This window comes from Chenopodium quinoa, unplaced genomic scaffold, assembly GCF_001683475.1.
Source record: "Chenopodium quinoa cultivar QQ74 unplaced genomic scaffold, ASM168347v1, whole genome shotgun sequence".
Taxonomy (NCBI): domain Eukaryota; kingdom Viridiplantae; phylum Streptophyta; class Magnoliopsida; order Caryophyllales; family Amaranthaceae; genus Chenopodium; species Chenopodium quinoa.
In genome coordinates, this window is record NW_018745000.1 from 139,433 (window position 1) to 161,079 (window position 21,647).

The 21,647-nt window shown below is 35.3% G+C and overlaps 2 protein-coding genes across 2 annotated transcripts; both read right to left on the bottom strand.

Moving 5' to 3' along the window:
- Window positions 1-2,279: 2,279 nt before the first annotated feature.
- LOC110707415 (transcription factor bHLH101-like) lies at window positions 2,280-4,754 on the bottom strand. Its single transcript, XM_021885442.1, has 3 exons — window positions 4,057-4,754; window positions 3,206-3,574; window positions 2,280-2,631 (listed from the first exon to the last, which is right to left on the bottom strand). The coding sequence occupies exons 1-3, from the start codon at window positions 4,390-4,392 to the stop codon at window positions 2,533-2,535; spliced, it is 804 nt and encodes a 267-aa protein (XP_021741134.1). The 5' UTR covers window positions 4,393-4,754; the 3' UTR covers window positions 2,280-2,532.
- An 8,040-nt stretch (window positions 4,755-12,794) lies between these two features.
- LOC110707416 (transcription factor bHLH101-like) lies at window positions 12,795-15,289 on the bottom strand. Its single transcript, XM_021885443.1, has 3 exons — window positions 14,592-15,289; window positions 13,741-14,109; window positions 12,795-13,165 (listed from the first exon to the last, which is right to left on the bottom strand). The coding sequence occupies exons 1-3, from the start codon at window positions 14,925-14,927 to the stop codon at window positions 13,067-13,069; spliced, it is 804 nt and encodes a 267-aa protein (XP_021741135.1). The 5' UTR covers window positions 14,928-15,289; the 3' UTR covers window positions 12,795-13,066.
- Window positions 15,290-21,647: the final 6,358 nt, after the last annotated feature.

Consider the following 21,647-nt stretch of genomic DNA (forward strand, 5'->3'; position numbering starts at 1 on the left):
TTCACAATCATCATCAAGCAACCAAGCTGTTTCAACCATATATCTTCTCTTACTCTTCTTTTTGCGACCATTCTTTTCTTCAAATCGGGTGTGAATAGGAGTGTAATCCGAACGATACTTTAGCAAGTGTTCTACATAGACCCCTAAATGAAGTCTAAACCAAGATGGAGAAGCAATGTAGCGGTCAAGTCTCTCTCGCACCTTTGTTGAAGTCGAAACACCCCTCTCCCAAGTCCACCATTACCCCCTATAGCCAAGATCTCTAAGCTCACAACTATCCATAGCCTCTCTGAAGTTTTCCATCTCTCTTTTATCTCTATCTGAACCCCCCTCCTTTTCATCATAGGTAAGGATTTCATTAAAATCGCCTATAAAATTAATCGATAACTCCACTCCCTCACATAAATGATGAATGTGTTTCCAAGTACGATGCTTATTGGAAGAATCCGGCCACCCATAAATACCTACAAATCTCCAAATCACACCACCCTTATTCACATCCTCGCAAATTAAATGTGATTTTCCGAGAAAGAAACAAGAGAAAAATCCACCTTGTCCTCATTCCAAAATAAACTAATACCCCCTGAATTCCCTCTACTAGAAACACCAAAGGCACTCGAAAAACCAATCCTCCCTTTTAAACCTTCCACATCAATTTTACTGATCATAGTCTTTGAAATGAACACCATGTCAGGGGCATAGAGATTACTCCACTTACGGAGTCTACGAACTGACCAGGGGTTGTCCACCCCGCGGCAGTTCCAGCAAAGTAGTCTCATTGATCGCGTCAGGGTTGGTTTAAGCCAATCTCCGCCATAATATCATCTTGGTAATCCAATCCTACAAACTTCATTCTCTTTCCATCCTCCTAGCCACTTGGTTCTTGACTGGTCAGCAGGGCATTAGCCCCTCTCTTTTGCCCCATAGTTGAATCCCCACATCCACCTTGTGTCCCCACACTCACTTTAGTTATTCTTGTAAACGCTTTCCCCCCACTAGGCTTAGAAGAAGACTCCTTAGCTGCTTCAAATGTAAATGTTTGGTTGGAAGCCAACACCTTATCATACCCTGTAGCCTTCTCACCCAGTAATATCTCCTATCCTGCATTCAGTCCAACCATAATTTCTCCCCGCACATCTCCCTTTTTCCACCCATCCCCATCTTTATTTTCCCCTGTTATGGCCTGGGACACAATTTGTTCATCTCTTGATTTATCAACACACTCAAATTGCTCTTCCACTTCCTTCGTCCCAAACAATTGGCGTTTGCCCTTGGTTATGTTCTCAAGCTCCTCCACTTCTTTTGCTCTACCCTTTCTCGGCGAGGCTCGAAGAAAAATCCCCCACCCCAACCGCTTCTCCTTCTCCTCCTCTGACACAGCCAAACAGTCTTTCTCCGAGTGCCCAATTACCCCACAAGCAAAGCAAAAATACGGCAACGGTTCATATTTGAATTCCACCTTTATCTCATTCCCTCCTCTATCTCGAACTCTCTAGTATCTGCGCAAGGGTCTATCCACATCAATCATGATGCAAACTCTCCTGCAACGGTTCAAGCCAAGGGTGTCTTCCTCCAATTCAATTAATTCTCCCAGCCCAGCAACTAAAGCCTTCACATAGTCGTCTGATCGGCAATTGAAGGGTAATTTACCCACCCTCACCCAGAAGGGGGTGAATTGCAGATTAACTTGGTCGGGTTGTTCATCCCCCGGCACTTCGTTTAGCACCACCGGATGGTTATCCCAACACCACGGTCTCCCTTTGAATACTTTCTCCTTATCACGCCAGTGAAAGAACTGGAAATCATACAAATTAGGGCTTAAAGTTCTAATAATCAGCCCCTCAGACGGAGCCCAGACCTTCAACATTGTTCGCTTGAAAGCCTCGACATTGTAGGGGCAAGCAGTACACACTCGCCCTACTAAAAGCAGCGCAAGGTATTCTTCAGGTTTCGTACTATCAATTTCTCCTAAATCCACCACACTACAGTCATCATCATTCAATCGCAAAGAGGAACACTTCTCAATCAGGTCCTCCGCCATAACGTCGGAGCGCAATCGTTCGTGACAAAGGTTGATCCTTTTTCGCAAGAGAGCAAACCCTATCTTTCGAGGGAGTTTTTGGTTACAAGTATATACATTTATATTTTTTTAAACTTGGAACTTCACGATAAGTGATATTTGAAGACACATTGTAGGTGAGGGTTTAGGTTGTGTTATAAGTCAGATAAGCATTAATAGCTTCAGAGTTTTACGTGCAAGTAAAATTATTTGTGACCTTTTGGGCTTCTTAAGGTCATGTCCATTAAATAAATTTCTTCAAAAGAGTTTTGTAATTTCTCATCAAAAATACATAACATATGATGTGTTATTCTTGCTTGAGTAACTTTTAGATCGTAAAGGTTTTAGTCAATGTACTTCCAAAACTCCAATGTTAATGTGATAAGAATTAGATTCATCAAAAATTCCATCAATCACAAAAGGTTAGATCGATATTTAAACAAAACTAAAATTAGGGCAGTTCTTCAATTTTGCTAGGAATATACATGCATCTGCATCATTTGTTGCTTTTGAAGCTGGAACATCAGTGCTTCATTCAACTTTTCGAAGTTAATGTTGCAGTTTCCTTGTATCTGTTACACATAATATACACACATAACTAACAAACATAATTAACATAATGCTCATGGAAGTATAATTAACCAATAGATAATCAATTAAATTACTTAATATATTTAAACTAAGATATACAGTATACATGGTTAAGGGTAATGCATCAAAAGAGTGCCTAACATTTTTTTTGGCTAAGAATATTCTGATTAAGATAATGTTATGTTACAATTATTACTTAAGAAAAAAAAAATTAAATTTCCATTGCAGTGTACTAAACAATAATATATAATTTTAATCTTAATTGTAAGATGAAACTTAGGAAACGGACAGGAGACCCGTCCCCACTAGGGCACTAAGTTTTTTTTATTTTTAAATATGAAGAAATAATGTGGTAACTTAGATACGTGCTGAATTTCTTTACTCAAATCTCTAATAAATTATAAAGAAATAAAAATTGATCATTTTCAAAGTAAAATCGTCCTAATTCCACCACTAACTATGTTTATAATTAAGTTCACAAACTAAAAGACTTAATCCCACTAAAATAAAATTCACAATATAGCATGAGAAAAAGGGACAAACTTAGTAACTTACCCACAAATGTATATTGTAAAAAGTCGTTCCTCCAAAGGATTGAAAAGAAGAAACATCAAGAACAAGATAACCATTTTCCTCAAGCACCAAAAGCACTTCAGAGATTGATATTCTCTCAAATACTGATATTTGAATCACCAATTCTTTATCACCCAATTTATTTGAAGAAATCGAACACGACGACGTCGTGTTTTTAATAATGCATTTGTTTGGGTTTTCCTCTTGAAGGGTTTTCCTAGCATTTCCTTGTAATATTGAAGTTTTTGATAGAAGATTTTCCTTTTTATGAATTAGATCCTCCACTTCTGTTTGTAGTTGAGGTATATACTCAAGCACCCGTTCAACTGTTGCTGGAATGCTTAATTTTTTCTGCAACGAATTTAAATATTTATTATTTGCGTATTAGAAAAAGGTCACCATTACACTATTTTTTTCAATAATATGACAAAATCTCAATTTTTGGAAAGCATATTATATATAGTGAACAAATTGAACCTCGGATATAAATGTATTATTCTTATATAGGCCGTGTATAGTTTTAGGAGGACATTTTGACCCAAAGTTTAATTTTAATTTCATTGGTAATATATAGATACAGAGTATTAAATAATGTACGAGTAAATTAACTTTCAAACTTCATATTTCTTTATTGGTTCAAATTCTTATAAAAGAAAAAGTGAAAAACTAGAAATTAAAATATATGAGGAAGGATAGTAAAATCTAATTAATAGAAGAAAATTAAACAACAAAAAATGAGAAAATTAACTTATAAAAGATTTTCCTTCCAACCTCGAAGTGCAAATAAATACGAGAGAAATTAATATACGGAAAATAAGAAAGTATGTACATACCCTTTGGTCATTTGTAGGAAGCAAAGAACGTAAAGAGGAATACATATTATTGATCTTCTTTCTTCGATCTCTTTCACTTGCATTATGATTAAGCTTCTTCGATATCGAGGGATTATTATTAAATTGATCTGTTGAACTTGTACCTTGTGGTGATTCACTTCGCTTAGCTTGATCACTAGACATTTGATTATCTTCGTAATCTGGAGTTTGTGATGATGATACATTAGCAAGAAATATCGAATCCAAATCGAAGTTATCAAAAGGTTGTTTTGTCTCTAATTCTAAGGGATAATCCCAACCTAAATTAGTAGGACATAAAGAAGACATTGCTAACATTTTTTCAGGTAATATAATTTACTTAATAAAGGAAATAAGAATCTTTTGAGTACAAAACAAAGTAATTTTAACTCAATTTATATGACCATTATAAGTGAACATACTAGTAATTTTATATTAAGGTACTATTTAAGGAATAATAATGTACAAAAAAAATTACTTTCTCCGTCCCTTATTTATTTATATGCCTACATCTCTTTATTATGTGAGTACTAAATATTAGAAATAGGCATATAAATAAGGGACGAATGGAGTAATTAATAGATGGTGAAACAAGGAGATTCAATTAATCTAATGCTAGGCTTGTATAGACTTGCGATGATTTAATTTAAAGAAGGATTAATTAAGAGATAAAATATAGATTTAACTTATAAAAATCATTACTGCGCGTGTTAGGCTCGTGTATGTCTTAAGAAGGCTCGTGAATTATTTATTTAATATCATAACATCTTAGGTGTAATAGCATATTCTTTGGATCTTTGCTATTTTATGTGAATAATGTCTATTTGATGTTTTTTTTAATCTACAAAAAATTAATGAATTTACGAATACATTAATACGTGTATATGTCACTTTGAAGACCTAATAAACGTAATTTAATTTAATTATTTAATTAATAAGACAAACCGGCTAAGTCCTACCAGGGTGGCATATGTTGTAACTTCAGTTAAGTCAGATTAATTACTTGGTTCGAATCAGTTTTGTGGAATTAATTAGTGGAACATTAAGGATAAATATGTACATATGATGTAATCGTACATGTTTGGTTATTATTGGACAACCGGTTAATTAAGCTTCTATGTGACAATGTTTCTGCTTCGTATCTTGTTCAAAATACGTCAACATTGATTGTTGATTGCTTGTGTTATATGTACGGATTACTTACTTAATCACAATTAGTTGTTGACATTTTTATAAAGAGTTTGTCTTGTCAACTTGCTAATGAGTTTTTAAAATCCAATCTATACGTGGTATATGTACATATGGTATAACTGTTTTTGGTTATTCGACTAAAGCTTCTTTGTGACAATGTTTATTTTCATCCTATTATCTTGCTACCAATTTAACTTAACATGATTTTTGAAGCAAACATACCAAAATGGAATATCATTTTATCAGCTCATGGTGATAAAATGGAATCTACTTTATTTTAATTAAGAAATAGGTCATTCTAAAATATATTATTTAAATTTTAATCTTTTGATATTGCAAATTATACGCATTTTATAATTCCTAATTAACAATAAGCGTAATTGATTAATGATCAGCAAATAAGTTCTATTGAAACTAATAATGATGACAAAAAATGTAAATAAATCAAAATATATGACTGGACAGACGATATCTAAATTTTCAAAATTTGGCTAATTCTACCCGACCTACACAAACTTAAGTAATTGTAATAAGTCTTGTGTACAACGGGTGTACATTAATTTTATTGTAAAACGGTCGGTTTGAGCGTAACCTTAACTATTTATATGGTAACTTTAACCACTTAAAAGGTAACTTTTAATTTGTCGTTGTTTTGAATTTTATTTTAATGTGTAATTTCTTATAGATACGTGATTACATAATATAAAGATTAATATGATTAATTTAATACATTAAAAGTTTTTTGTAAGATAAAATTTATTAATAGAAATAATAATAACTTTAGCAATACAAAGAGGAACTTTAAGTACTTTTAACATAACTTTAACCCGTTTTACAATAAATTAACGTACATCCGCCATTTTGAAGAATTTGTGAAGTAATTGAGTTTGAGCATTTAATAGATAAAATAAAAAAATGAACGGAAAAAATTCGACAATTCTGAATCCTAACAGTACATATCCTAAAGTTGATGAAACTAACAGCTCACTTTTTAGTTCTTTCATCACCTTATTTTCTTCAAAACTTGTTGCTACCAATAAGGAAGGCGTTAATGTAATGGAAGGAGTATATGTGTTAAAATGTTTCTAAAGCTAAATTTAATAATATTTTTCATACTACATTATTTAAGGATATTTTTAAAAATTATTAATGCAATTGTCAACTTAGCTTGTCAATGCAAATTATAAATGTAGAAGAGATTCTCTTTGATACCTATGACCTCAACATGATTCTTTATTAGGGTGCATATAGTGTAGTTTACAACTTCATTTCCAAAAACAATGGAATATATTACCAATAATATTTACTATTTTAATGGTAATGTAAGAGCTTGTGCCATGCAGTACGAAAGGACTACACTAGCACGTGCCTCACTAATGTAAAGATCAACTAAAATTAAAGACCTCTTAATTAAATTAAAGGATAACTATTTTGTAGATTTACATTAGCGGATGAACTTTTAACTAAGGCAGTAGAATTGTGTAATTCTCCTTAGTTGGAGTATTCTCATTAACTAAATATATATTGGTGATTACAAACCCAATTACAAGAATACAATATTTACTAAATTACACTTAGATATATCTTTACAGAATATTAACAAGATAATAGTAACCTATTATCTATCACACCCTCGTAGTCGAAGCGGGAGGAGGTAGAACGCTGGGACTGGATCTGAAGTCTAAAAGTAGTTGTCGCGGTAAACCTTTTGTGAAAATATCCGCATACTGATAAGAAAAAGGAGCATATGGAGTACCTTGATATGACCAAGACCGACCTTATCACGTATAAAATGAATTTCCTTCTCAATGTGATGTTTGGTACGATGATATTGAGCCGGATTGCAAGACAAGTATACGGCAAAAATATTATCACAATAGACCAAGGAACCCGTTGAATAGGACAATGTAGCTCTAGGAGAAGATTCTAGAGCTAACAAATTTCGGCAACGACATTAGCTTCACCTCTATATTCTTCTTCGGCACTAGATCGTGACACAGTAGCCTGTCATTTTGCAGACCAAGAGACAAGATTATCACCCAAATAAACACAATACCCGAAAGTGGAGTGCCGCGTGTCCGGGAAACCGCACCAATCTGCATCTGTGTATGAAATAAGTCTCGAAGGAGCAGAACGATATAAATGTAGATCATGATCCAAAGTGCCTTTGATATATCTGGTAATACGCTTAAGAGCGTTAAAATGAGGTTCTCGAGGAGCATGCATGAATAAACAAACCTGATGAACAACATAAGCAGTCAGGTGTGGTGAAAGTCAGGTACTGGAGTGCACCGGCAAGGCTCCTGTAAAAGAGGGATCCTTCATTTGCTCACCATCGTGAGCCCTAAGCTTCAACTTAGTATCTACTGGTGTAGCAACCGGTTTACAATTATCCATCTTTGCCTTGTGAATAATTTCCTCTAAATATTTACTCTAACCAAGAATCACAGAATATCTTGTATGGCTCACGGAAAATCCCAAAAAACAAATTAGCTTTCCCAAGTTAGACATAGAGAATTCGGACTTAAGAAGAGCAATAATATCACACTTGAGTCTTTTGGAAGAAGCTGTGAGAACAATGTCATCAACATAGAGTAATAAATATGCTACATTTGCACCGTGGCGCAGAATAAAAAGGGAATTATCACTTTTGCTGCAAACAAATTAAAGCCAATCTGCAATTAAGAGATAAGTAGCAAACCGTTGATACAAAGCCCAAGGGGCCTGTTTAAGGCCAGAAAGAGACTTGCGAAGACGACAAACATGAGTAGGAGCATTGGGATTCACAAATCTCAGAGGTTGATGCATAAATACGGTTTCTTTGAGATCACCATGAAGAAACACATTTTTGACATCTAACTGATGAATAGGCCAATCTCTCCCCCATATCAATACTCAAAACAGTACGAATAGTTGTCGGCTTCACCACAGGACTAAAAGTCTCATCACAATCAACACCAACTTGTTGAGACTTGCCATTGAGAAAAAGTCTCGCCTTATGTCTCTCCAATTCACCATTTTACCTGTACTTGTGTTTAAACAACCACATATAACGAATAATATTCACCCGTTCCGGTCTGGGAACAAGATCCCAAGTATGCTGCTTAGTTAGAGCATTAAATTCCTCATTCGTGGCACAATTCCAATTATGGTCAAGCATGGCTAATTTCGGACTTTTAAGTAAAGGCGAAATAGCATGAACCGTAATATTAACTTAATATTTGAGGTTCGGCTTGAAAGTACCACTCTGGGTACGAATGGTCATAGAGTGTGTAAGTTGGACAATGTGCGGTGATTGAGGAGTGTGGACCGATGTAGGGGTAGCAGGGATCTGAATTGGATCGAATTGGGAGAAGTTGGGCTGCTGGGTAATGTTAGAGAAGTGGGAAGGAGGGGTCCGCGGATGGGCTGTAGTGTGTTGGGTCTGGCCGCGGACCACCTACAGTGTGGACTATGTATTGCAGGAAGTAAGAGGTGATTTTGGCGGGTTATATTGCGAAGCTGGGCTTACTGGGTTAGGTGTGGGCTGCGTGTGTGGGTCAGTGTGGGATTTATGTGCAAGAACATGGGGTAAAAATCAGAACTATAATTATGTTTAAAAACACCTATTTCAATAATTCCAACCAACTACTATCAATTTCCATCAATATACATTAATTTAGAAATCTAGGGTTTTCAATTTGGGGCTTTTTAATTCAAAAATTAAATCTGAAAATTATATACATAATAATCATAATCAAACATCATGAAAATCATCACACAACCCAAAAATAATAATTAAATTAAGGCTAGATTAAGATTGAAACAAAGAAGAGTTGTTTTTTTTTTGAACCACACGCACAAGGGGAGGGAGGACGGATGTCGCGGCCTCACACGGTGCTCCCGGCGAGTGTTGGTGGTGACCGTCCGGTGGTGGTGGTGGCAGCCAGCCACCCGTGCGGCGTGTGTGTGTGTCGTGCAAGGTGAAAGCAAAAGGGGAGGGGGAAAAATTAAGGGAAAGAAAATAAGAGGAGAGAGAGAGTTTCCCTTTGGCTATTCTCCACCTTGGACAAGATCTAACTTGCTCATAAGATGGGTATTTATACCCCCTCTCAACCCTCCTAACCTTAAATTCCCTTTCTACTCTTAATGATCCCTTCTCGTATTCAAACTAGTCATTTGACTTCTTTTAAAATTCCATTGACTTTAAAACTTCCTTTTATAAAATAATATGCCCCAAAGTTTCTAAATAATAAAATAAAATATTTTCAAAGCAATTAAATAAATAAAAATTGACCTTTAATTGAAATAAACCTTTTCAAATTAATAAAATACCATAAATAAATCATTTTAAATTTTTTAAATACTTCATAAAATAATGATTTAAATTAAAATACATAAAAAATACGGGGTATTACAATCAGTAATTAATTAACTTTCCCGGAACAAAGGTACTTTGATTCTCAGAAACAATTCCAGGCAAGATCAATTTTAATCTCATAACAAGCACCTTCGAGACAAGCTTATATAAGATATTACACAAACTAATAGGATGGATTTCTGCAGTCGCTTTCGGCTCATTAACTTTCGGGATTAAAACAATATTAGTTCTATTAACATGATCCAAAGACAAAGAACCATGTAACACACCACTCACAAAATTAGTCGCCTCATCACCAACAATATTCCAAAATTTCTGTTAAAATATAGCATGCATACCATCAGGGCCCAGCACCTTACAGGGGTGCATTTGTTGCAAAACTGCAAAAATTTCATCTTTCGTATGGGGCTTGAGAAAGACTTAAGTTCTGCTCCGGAGAAATAGTACTCTGAACATGCCGGAGAACTTCATCAAGGGCTTCATCGGAAGGCAAATCTGACTCGAATAATCCCCTGGAGTAATCGAAAATAATTCCTTCAATTTTCTTGTCATCACCTTGCCACTCCCTGTCCGAGTCAAATAGTCCTAGCTACAATCCTTTTCTTCTTCTTTTGTTGTGATGCTTTATGGTGGAAATAACTAGTATTCCTATCTCCATCACGTATCTCCGCAACTCTAGAACGCATATACCAGTGAGCCTCATGTTTCCCCTGTAATGCACCCAGTTCTTTCTCAAGTCGAACACATGCTTCACAACTTGCAGGGGAGATTCGGTTCTGCTGGGCAGCCCTTAGAGCTACTTCTTTATCCTCAATTTGGCCCCCAATATCATCAAACTTTTCTCTACTCCACTCCAAAAGTTTATTCCCAACTGCTAGCAATTTTTGAACCACACTTTCACCTGCCACAGCATTCCACGCACCCCGAATTGTAGCTTCACAATCATCATCAAGTAACCAAGCTGTTTTGAACATATATCTTCTCTTACTCTTCTTTTTGCGACCATTCTTTTCTTCAAATCGGGTGAAAATAGGAGTGTAATCTGAACGATACTTTAGCAAGTGTTCTACATAGACCCCGGGATGAAGTCTAAACCAAGATGGAGAAGCAATGTAGCGATCAAGTCTCTCTTGCACCTTTAATGAAGCCGAAACACCCTTCTCCCAAGTCCACCATTGCCCCCTATAGCCAAGATCTCTAAGCTCACAACTATTCATAGCCTCTCTGAAGTTTGCCATCTCTCTTCTATCTCTATTCAAACCCCCCTCCTTTTCATCATATGTAAGGATTTCATTAAAATCGCCCCCAAAAATAATCGATAACTCCACTCCCTCACATAAATGTTGAATGAGTTTCCAAGTACGATGCTTATTGGAAGATTCCGGCCACCCATAAATACCTACAAATATCCAAATCACACCACCCTTATTCACATCCCCGCAAATGTGATTTTGCGAGAAAGAAACAAGAGAAAAATCCACCTTGTCCTCATTCCAAAAGAAACAAATACCCCCTGACTTCCCTCTACTAGAAACACCAAAAGCACTCGAAAAACCAATCCTCCCTTTTAAACCTTCCACATCAATTTTACTGATCATAGTCTCCGAAATGAACACCATGTCAGGGGCATAGAGATTACTCCACTTACGTAGTCTACGAACTGACCAGGGGTTGCCCGTCTCGCGGCAGTTCCAGCAAAGTAGACTCATTGTTCGCGTTGGGGTTGGTTTAAGCCAACCTCCGCCATAATATCATCTTGGTAATCTAATCCTGCAAACTTCATTTTTTTTCTATCCTCCAAGCCACTTGGTTCTTGATTGGTTAGCAAGGCATTAGCCCCTCTCTTTTGCCACGTAGTTGCATCTCCACATCCACCTTGTCTCCCCACACCCACTTTAGTTATTCTTGTAAACGCTCTCCCCCCACTAGGCTTAGGAGAAGACTCCTTAGCTGCTGCAAATGTAAAGGTTTGGTCGGGCGCCAACACCTTATCATACCCTGTAGCTTTCTCACCCAGTAATATCTCATCTCCTGCATTCAGTTCCACCACCATTTCTCCCCGCACATCTCCCTTTTTCCACCCATCCCCATCTTTATTTTCCCCTGTTATGGCCAAGGACACAATTTGTTCATCTCTGGATTTATTAACACACTCAAATTGCTCTTCCACTTCCTTCGTCCTAAACAATTGGCGTTTGCCCTTGGTTATGTTCTCAAGCTCCTCCACTTCATTTGCTCTACCCTTTCTCGGCAAGGCTCGAAGAAAAATCCCCCACCCCAACCGCTTCTCCTTCTCCTCCTCTGACACAGCCATACAGTCTTTCTCCGAGTGCCCAATTACCCCACAAGCAAAGCAAAAATACAGCAACGGTTCATATTTGAATTCCACCTTTATCTCATTCCCGCCTCTATCTCGAACTCTCTAGTATCTGCGCAAGGGTCCATCCACATCAATCATGATGCAAACTCTCCTGTAACGGTTCAAGCCAAGGGTGTCTTCCTCCAATTCAATTAATTTTCCAAGCCCAGTAACTAAAGCCTTCACATAGTCGTCTGATCAACAATTGAAGGGTAATTTACCCACCCTTACCCAGAAGGGGTTGAATTGCAGATTAACATGGTCGGGTTGTTCATCCCCTCGCACTTCGTTTAGCACCAGCAGATGGTTATCCCAACATCACGGTCTCCCTTTGAATACTTTCTCCTTATCACGCCAGTGAAAGAACTGGAAAGCATACAAATTAGGGCTCAAAGTTCTAATAATCAGCCCCTCAGACAGAGCCCAGACCTTCAACATCGTTCGCTTGAAAGCCTCGACATTGTAAGTGCGAGCAGTATACAATCGCCCTACCAAAATCAGCGCAAGGTTTTCTTTAGGTTTTGTACTATCAATTTGTCCTTAATCCATCACACTACAATCATCATCATTCAATCGCAAAGAGGAACACTTCTCAATCAGGTCCTTGGCCATAACGTCGGAGCGCAATCGTTCGTGACAAAGGTCGATCCTTTTTCGCAAGGGAGCAAACCCTATCTTTCGAGGTAGATTTTGGTTACAAGTATATACATTTAAACTTGGAACTTCACGATAAGTGATACTTGAAGACTCATTGTAGGTGAGGGTTTAGGTTGTGTTATAAGTCAGATAAGCATTAATAGCTACGTGCAAGTAAAATTATTTGTGACCTTTTGGGCTGCTTAAGGTCATGTACATTAAATAAATTTCTTCAAAAGAGTTTTGTAATTTCTCATTAAAAATACATCACATATGATGTGTTATTCTTGCTTGAGTAACTTTTAGATCGTAAAGGTTTTAGTCAATGAACTTCCAAAATTCCAATGTTAATGTGATAAGAATTAGATTCATCAAAAATCCTTCAATCACAAAAGGTTAGATCGATATTTAAACAAAACTAAAATTAGGGCAGTTCTTCAATTTTGCTAGGAATATACATGCATCTGCATCATTTGTTGCTTTTGAAGCTGGAACATCAGTGCTTCATTCAACTTTTCGAAGTTAATGTTGCAGTTTCCTTGTATCTGTTACACATAATATACACACATAACTAACAAACATAATTAACATAATGCTCATGGAAGTATAATTAACCAATAGATAATCAATTAAATTACTTAATATATTTAAACTAAGATATACAGTATACATGGTTAAGGGTAATGCATCAAAAGAGTGCCTAATATTTTTTTTGGCTAAGAATATTCTGATTAAGATAATGTTATGTTACAATTATTACTTAAGAAAAAAAAAATTAAATTTCCATTGCAGTGTACTAAACAATAATATATAATTTTAATCTTAATTGTAAGATGAAACTTAGGAAACGGACAGGAGACCCGTCCCCACTAGGGCACTAGGTTTTTTTTTATTTTTAAATATGAAGAAATAATGTGGTAACTTAGATACGTGCTGAATTTCTTTACTCAAATCTCTAATAAATTATAAAGAAATAAAAATTGATCATTTTCAAAGTAAAATCGTCCTAATTCCACCACTAACTATGTTTATAATTAAGTTCACAAACTAAAAGACTTAATCCCACTAAAATAAAATTCACAATATAGCATGAGAAAAAGGGACAAACTTAGTAACTTACCCACAAATGTATATTGTAAAAAGTCGTTCCTCCAAAGGATTGAAAAGAAGAAACATCAAGAACAAGATAACCATTTTCCTCAAGCACCAAAAGCACTTCAGAGATTGATATTCTCTCAAATACTGATATTTGAATCACCAATTCTTTATCACCCAATTTATTTGAAGAAATCGAACACGACGACGTCGTGTTTTTAATAATGCATTTGTTTGGGTTTTCCTCTTGAAGGGTTTTCCTAGCATTTCCTTGTAATATTGAAGTTTTTGATAGAAGATTTTCCTTTTTATGAATTAGATCCTCCACTTCTGTTTGTAGTTGAGGTATATACTCAAGCACCCGTTCAACTGTTGCTGGAATGCTTAATTTTTTCTGCAACGAATTTAAATATTTATTATTTGCGTATTAGAAAAAGGTCACCATTACACTATTTTTTTCAATAATATGACAAAATCTCAATTTTTGGAAAGCATATTATATATAGTGAACAAATTGAACCTCGGATATAAATGTATTATTCTTATATAGGCCGTGTATAGTTTTAGGAGGACATTTTGACCCAAAGTTTAATTTTAATTTCATTGGTAATATATAGATACAGAGTATTAAATAATGTACGAGTAAATTAACTTTCAAACTTCATATTTCTTTATTGGTTCAAATTCTTATAAAAGAAAAAGTGAAAAACTAGAAATTAAAATATATGAGGAAGGATAGTAAAATCTAATTAATAGAAGAAAATTAAACAACAAAAAATGAGAAAATTAACTTATAAAAGATTTTCCTTCCAACCTCGAAGTGCAAATAAATACGAGAGAAATTAATATACGGAAAATAAGAAAGTATGTACATACCCTTTGGTCATTTGTAGGAAGCAAAGAACGTAAAGAGGAATACATATTATTGATCTTCTTTCTTCGATCTCTTTCACTTGCATTATGATTAAGCTTCTTCGATATCGAGGGATTATTATTAAATTGATCTGTTGAACTTGTACCTTGTGGTGATTCACTTCGCTTAGCTTGATCACTAGACATTTGATTATCTTCGTAATCTGGAGTTTGTGATGATGATACATTAGCAAGAAATATCGAATCCAAATCGAAGTTATCAAAAGGTTGTTTTGTCTCTAATTCTAAGGGATAATCCCAACCTAAATTAGTAGGACATAAAGAAGACATTGCTAACATTTTTTCAGGTAATATAATTTACTTAATAAAGGAAATAAGAATCTTTTGAGTACAAAACAAAGTAATTTTAACTCAATTTATATGACCATTATAAGTGAACATACTAGTAATTTTATATTAAGGTACTATTTAAGGAATAATAATGTACAAAAAAAATTACTTTCTCCGTCCCTTATTTATTTATATGCCTACATCTCTTTATTATGTGAGTACTAAATATTAGAAATAGGCATATAAATAAGGGACGAATGGAGTAATTAATAGATGGTGAAACAAGGAGATTCAATTAATCTAATGCTAGGCTTGTATAGACTTGCGATGATTTAATTTAAAGAAGGATTAATTAAGAGATAAAATATAGATTTAACTTATAAAAATCATTACTGCGCGTGTTAGGCTCGTGTATGTCTTAAGAAGGCTCGTGAATTATTTATTTAATATCATAACATCTTAGGTGTAATAGCATATTCTTTGGATCTTTGCTATTTTATGTGAATAATGTCTATTTGATGTTTTTTTTAATCTACAAAAAATTAATGAATTTACGAATACATTAATACGTGTATATGTCACTTTGAAGACCTAATAAACGTAATTTAATTTAATTATTTAATTAATAAGACAAACCGGCTAAGTCCTACCAGGGTGGCATATGTTGTAACTTCAGTTAAGTCAGATTAATTACTTGGTTCGAATCAGTTTTGTGGAATTAATTAGTGGAACATTAAGGATAAATATGTACATATGATGTAATCGTACATGTTTGGTTATTATTGGACAACCGGTTAATTAAGCTTCTATGTGACAATGTTTCTGCTTCGTATCTTGTTCAAAATACGTCAACATTGATTGTTGATTGCTTGTGTTATATGTACGGATTACTTACTTAATCACAATTAGTTGTTGACATTTTTATAAAGAGTTTGTCTTGTCAACTTGCTAATGAGTTTTTAAAATCCAATCTATACGTGGTATATGTACATATGGTATAACTGTTTTTGGTTATTCGACTAAAGCTTCTTTGTGACAATGTTTATTTTCATCCTATTATCTTGCTACCAATTTAACTTAACATGATTTTTGAAGCAAACATACCAAAATGGAATATCATTTTATCAGCTCATGGTGATAAAATGGAATCTACTTTATTTTAATTAAGAAATAGGTCATTCTAAAATATATTATTTAAATTTTAATCTTTTGATATTGCAAATTATACGCATTTTATAATTCCTAATTAACAATAAGCGTAATTGATTAATGATCAGCAAATAAGTTCTATTGAAACTAATAATGATGACAAAAAATGTAAATAAATCAAAATATATGACTGGACAGACGATATCTAAATTTTCAAAATTTGGCTAATTCTACCCGACCTACACAAACTTAAGTAATTGTAATAAGTCTTGTGTACAACGGGTGTACATTAATTTTATTGTAAAACGGTCGGTTTGAGCGTAACCTTAACTATTTATATGGTAACTTTAACCACTTAAAAGGTAACTTTTAATTTGTCGTTGTTTTGAATTTTATTTTAATGTGTAATTTCTTATAGATACGTGATTACATAATATAAAGATTAATATGATTAATTTAATACATTAAAAGTTTTTTGTAAGATAAAATTTATTAATAGAAATAATAATAACTTTAGCAATACAAAGAGGAACTTTAAGTACTTTTAACATAACTTTAACCCGTTTTACAATAAATTAACGTACATCCGCCATTTTGAAGAATTTGTGAAGTAATTGAGTTTGAGCATTTAATAGATAAAATAAAAAATGAACGGAAAAAATTCGACAATTCTGAATCCTAACAGTACATATCCTAAAGTTGATGAAACTAACAGCTCACTTTTTAGTTCTTTCATCACCTTATTTTCTTCAAAACTTGTTGCTACCAATAAGGAAGGCGTTAATGTAATGGAAGGAGTATATGTGTTAAAATGTTTCTAAAGCTAAATTTAATAATATTTTTCATACTACATTATTTAAGGATATTTTTAAAAATTATTAATGCAATTGTCAACTTAGCTTGTCAATGCAAATTATAAATGTAGAAGAGATTCTCTTTGATACCTATGACCTCAACATGATTCTTTATTAGGGTGCATATAGTGTAGTTTACAACTTCATTTCCAAAAACAATGGAATATATTACCAATAATATTTACTATTTTAATGGTAATGTAAGAGCTTGTGCCATGCAGTACGAAAGGACTACACTAGCACGTGCCTCACTAATGTAAAGATCAACTAAAATTAAAGACCTCTTAATTAAATTAAAGGATAACTATTTTGTAGATTTACATTAGCGGATGAACTTTTAACTAAGGCAGTAGAATTGTGTAATTCTCCTTAGTTGGAGTATTCTCATTAACTAAATATATATTGGTGATTACAAACCCAATTACAAGAATACAATATTTACTAAATTACACTTAGATATATCTTTACAGAATATTAACAAGATAATAGTAACCTATTATCTATCACACCCTCGTAGTCGAAGCGGGAGGAGGTAGAACGCTGGGACTGGATCTGAAGTCTAAAAGTAGTTGTCGCGGTAAACCTTTTGTGAAAATATCCGCATACTGATAAGAAAAAGGAGCATATGGAGTACCTTGATATGACCAAGACCGACCTTATCACGTATAAAATGAATTTCCTTCTCAATGTGATGTTTGGTACGATGATATTGAGCCGGATTGCAAGACAAGTATACGGCAAAAATATTATCACAATAGACCAAGGAACCCGTTGAATAGGACAATGTAGCTCTAGGAGAAGATTCTAGAGCTAACAAATTTCGGCAACGACATTAGCTTCACCTCTATATTCTTCTTCGGCACTAGATCGTGACACAGTAGCCTGTCATTTTGCAGACCAAGAGACAAGATTATCACCCAAATAAACACAATACCCGAAAGTGGAGTGCCGCGTGTCCGGGAAACCGCACCAATCTGCATCTGTGTATGAAATAAGTCTCGAAGGAGCAGAACGATATAAATGTAGATCATGATCCAAAGTGCCTTTGATATATCTGGTAATACGCTTAAGAGCGTTAAAATGAGGTTCTCGAGGAGCATGCATGAATAAACAAACCTGATGAACAACATAAGCAGTCAGGTGTGGTGAAAGTCAGGTACTGGAGTGCACCGGCAAGGCTCCTGTAAAAGAGGGATCCTTCATTTGCTCACCATCGTGAGCCCTAAGCTTCAACTTAGTATCTACTGGTGTAGCAACCGGTTTACAATTATCCATCTTTGCCTTGTGAATAATTTCCTCTAAATATTTACTCTAACCAAGAATCACAGAATATCTTGTATGGCTCACGGAAAATCCCAAAAAACAAATTAGCTTTCCCAAGTTAGACATAGAGAATTCGGACTTAAGAAGAGCAATAATATCACACTTGAGTCTTTTGGAAGAAGCTGTGAGAACAATGTCATCAACATAGAGTAATAAATATGCTACATTTGCACCGTGGCGCAGAATAAAAAGGGAATTATCACTTTTGCTGCAAACAAATTAAAGCCAATCTGCAATTAAGAGATAAGTAGCAAACCGTTGATACAAAGCCCAAGGGGCCTGTTTAAGGCCAGAAAGAGACTTGCGAAGACGACAAACATGAGTAGGAGCATTGGGATTCACAAATCTCAGAGGTTGATGCATAAATACGGTTTCTTTGAGATCACCATGAAGAAACACATTTTTGACATCTAACTGATGAATAGGCCAATCTCTCCCCCATATCAATACTCAAAACAGTACGAATAGTTGTCGGCTTCACCACAGGACTAAAAGTCTCATCACAATCAACACCAACTTGTTGAGACTTGCCATTGAGAAAAAGTCTCGCCTTATGTCTCTCCAATTCACCATTTTACCTGTACTTGTGTTTAAACAACCACATATAACGAATAATATTCACCCGTTCCGGTCTGGGAACAAGATCCCAAGTATGCTGCTTAGTTAGAGCATTAAATTCCTCATTCGTGGCACAATTCCAATTATGGTCAAGCATGGCTAATTTCGGACTTTTAAGTAAAGGCGAAATAGCATGAACCGTAATATTAACTTAATATTTGAGGTTCGGCTTGAAAGTACCACTCTGGGTACGAATGGTCATAGAGTGTGTAAGTTGGACAATGTGCGGTGATTGAGGAGTGTGGACCGATGTAGGGGTAGCAGGGATCTGAATTGGATCGAATTGGGAGAAGTTGGGCTGCTGGGTAATGTTAGAGAAGTGGGAAGGAGGGGTCCGCGGATGGGCTGTAGTGTGTTGGGTCTGGCCGCGGACCACCTACAGTGTGGACTATGTATTGCAGGAAGTAAGAGGTGATTTTGGCGGGTTATATTGCGAAGCTGGGCTTACTGGGTTAGGTGTGGGCTGCGTGTGTGGGTCAGTGTGGGATTTATGTGCAAGAACATGGGGTAAAAATCAGAACTATAATTATGTTTAAAAACACCTATTTCAATAATTCCAACCAACTACTATCAATTTCCATCAATATACATTAATTTAGAAATCTAGGGTTTTCAATTTGGGGCTTTTTAATTCAAAAATTAAATCTGAAAATTATATACATAATAATCATAATCAAACATCATGAAAATCATCACACAACCCAAAAATAATAATTAAATTAAGGCTAGATTAAGATTGAAACAAAGAAGAGTTGTTTTTTTTTTGAACCACACGCACAAGGGGAGGGAGGACGGATGTCGCGGCCTCACACGGTGCTCCCGGCGAGTGTTGGTGGTGACCGTCCGGTGGTGGTGGTGGCAGCCAGCCACCCGTGCGGCGTGTGTGTGTGTCGTGCAAGGTGAAAGCAAAAGGGGAGGGGGAAAAATTAAGGGAAAGAAAATAAGAGGAGAGAGAGAGTTTCCCTTTGGCTATTCTCCACCTTGGACAAGATCTAACTTGCTCATAAGATGGGTATTTATACCCCCTCTCAACCCTCCTAACCTTAAATTCCCTTTCTACTCTTAATGATCCCTTCTCGTATTCAAACTAGTCATTTGACTTCTTTTAAAATTCCATTGACTTTAAAACTTCCTTTTATAAAATAATATGCCCCAAAGTTTCTAAATAATAAAATAAAATATTTTCAAAGCAATTAAATAAATAAAAATTGACCTTTAATTGAAATAAACCTTTTCAAATTAATAAAATACCATAAATAAATCATTTTAAATTTTTTAAATACTTCATAAAATAATGATTTAAATTAAAATACATATAAAATACGGGGTATTACAATCAGTAATTAATTAACTTTCCCGGAACAAAGGTACTTTGATTCTCAGAAACAATTCCAGGCAAGATCAATTTTAATCTCATAACAAGCACCTTCGAGACAAGCTTATATAAGATATTACACAAACTAATAGGATGGATTTCTGCAGTCGCTTTCGGCTCATTAACTTTCGGGATTAAAACAATATTAGTTCTATTAACATGATCCAAAGACAAAGAACCATGTAACACACCACTCACAAAATTAGTCGCCTCATCACCAACAATATTCCAAAATTTCTGTTAAAATATAGCATGCATACCATCAGGGCCCAGCACCTTACAGGGGTGCATTTGTTGCAAAACTGCAAAAATTTCATCTTTCGTATGGGGCTTGAGAAAGACTTAAGTTCTGCTCCGGAGAAATAGTACTCTGAACATGCCGGAGAACTTCATCAAGGGCTTCATCGGAAGGCAAATCTGACTCGAATAATCCCCTGGAGTAATCGAAAATAATTCCTTCAATTTTCTTGTCATCACCTTGCCACTCCCTGTCCGAGTCAAATAGTCCTAGCTACAATCCTTTTCTTCTTCTTTTGTTGTGATGCTTTATGGTGGAAATAACTAGTATTCCTATCTCCATCACGTATCTCCGCAACTCTAGAACGCATATACCAGTGAGCCTCATGTTTCCCCTGTAATGCACCCAGTTCTTTCTCAAGTCGAACACATGCTTCACAACTTGCAGGGGAGATTCGGTTCTGCTGGGCAGCCCTTAGAGCTACTTCTTTATCCTCAATTTGGCCCCCAATATCATCAAACTTTTCTCTACTCCACTCCAAAAGTTTATTCCCAACTGCTAGCAATTTTTGAACCACACTTTCACCTGCCACAGCATTCCACGCACCCCGAATTGTAGCTTCACAATCATCATCAAGTAACCAAGCTGTTTTGAACATATATCTTCTCTTACTCTTCTTTTTGCGACCATTCTTTTCTTCAAATCGGGTGAAAATAGGAGTGTAATCTGAACGATACTTTAGCAAGTGTTCTACATAGACCCCGGGATGAAGTCTAAACCAAGATGGAGAAGCAATGTAGCGATCAAGTCTCTCTTGCACCTTTAATGAAGCCGAAACACCCTTCTCCCAAGTCCACCATTGCCCCCTATAGCCAAGATCTCTAAGCTCACAACTATTCATAGCCTCTCTGAAGTTTGCCATCTCTCTTCTATCTCTATTCAAACCCCCCTCCTTTTCATCATATGTAAGGATTTCATTAAAATCGCCCCCAAAAATAATCGATAACTCCACTCCCTCACATAAATGTTGAATGAGTTTCCAAGTACGATGCTTATTGGAAGATTCCGGCCACCCATAAATACCTACAAATATCCAAATCACACCACCCTTATTCACATCCCCGCAAATGTGATTTTGCGAGAAAGAAACAAGAGAAAAATCCACCTTGTCC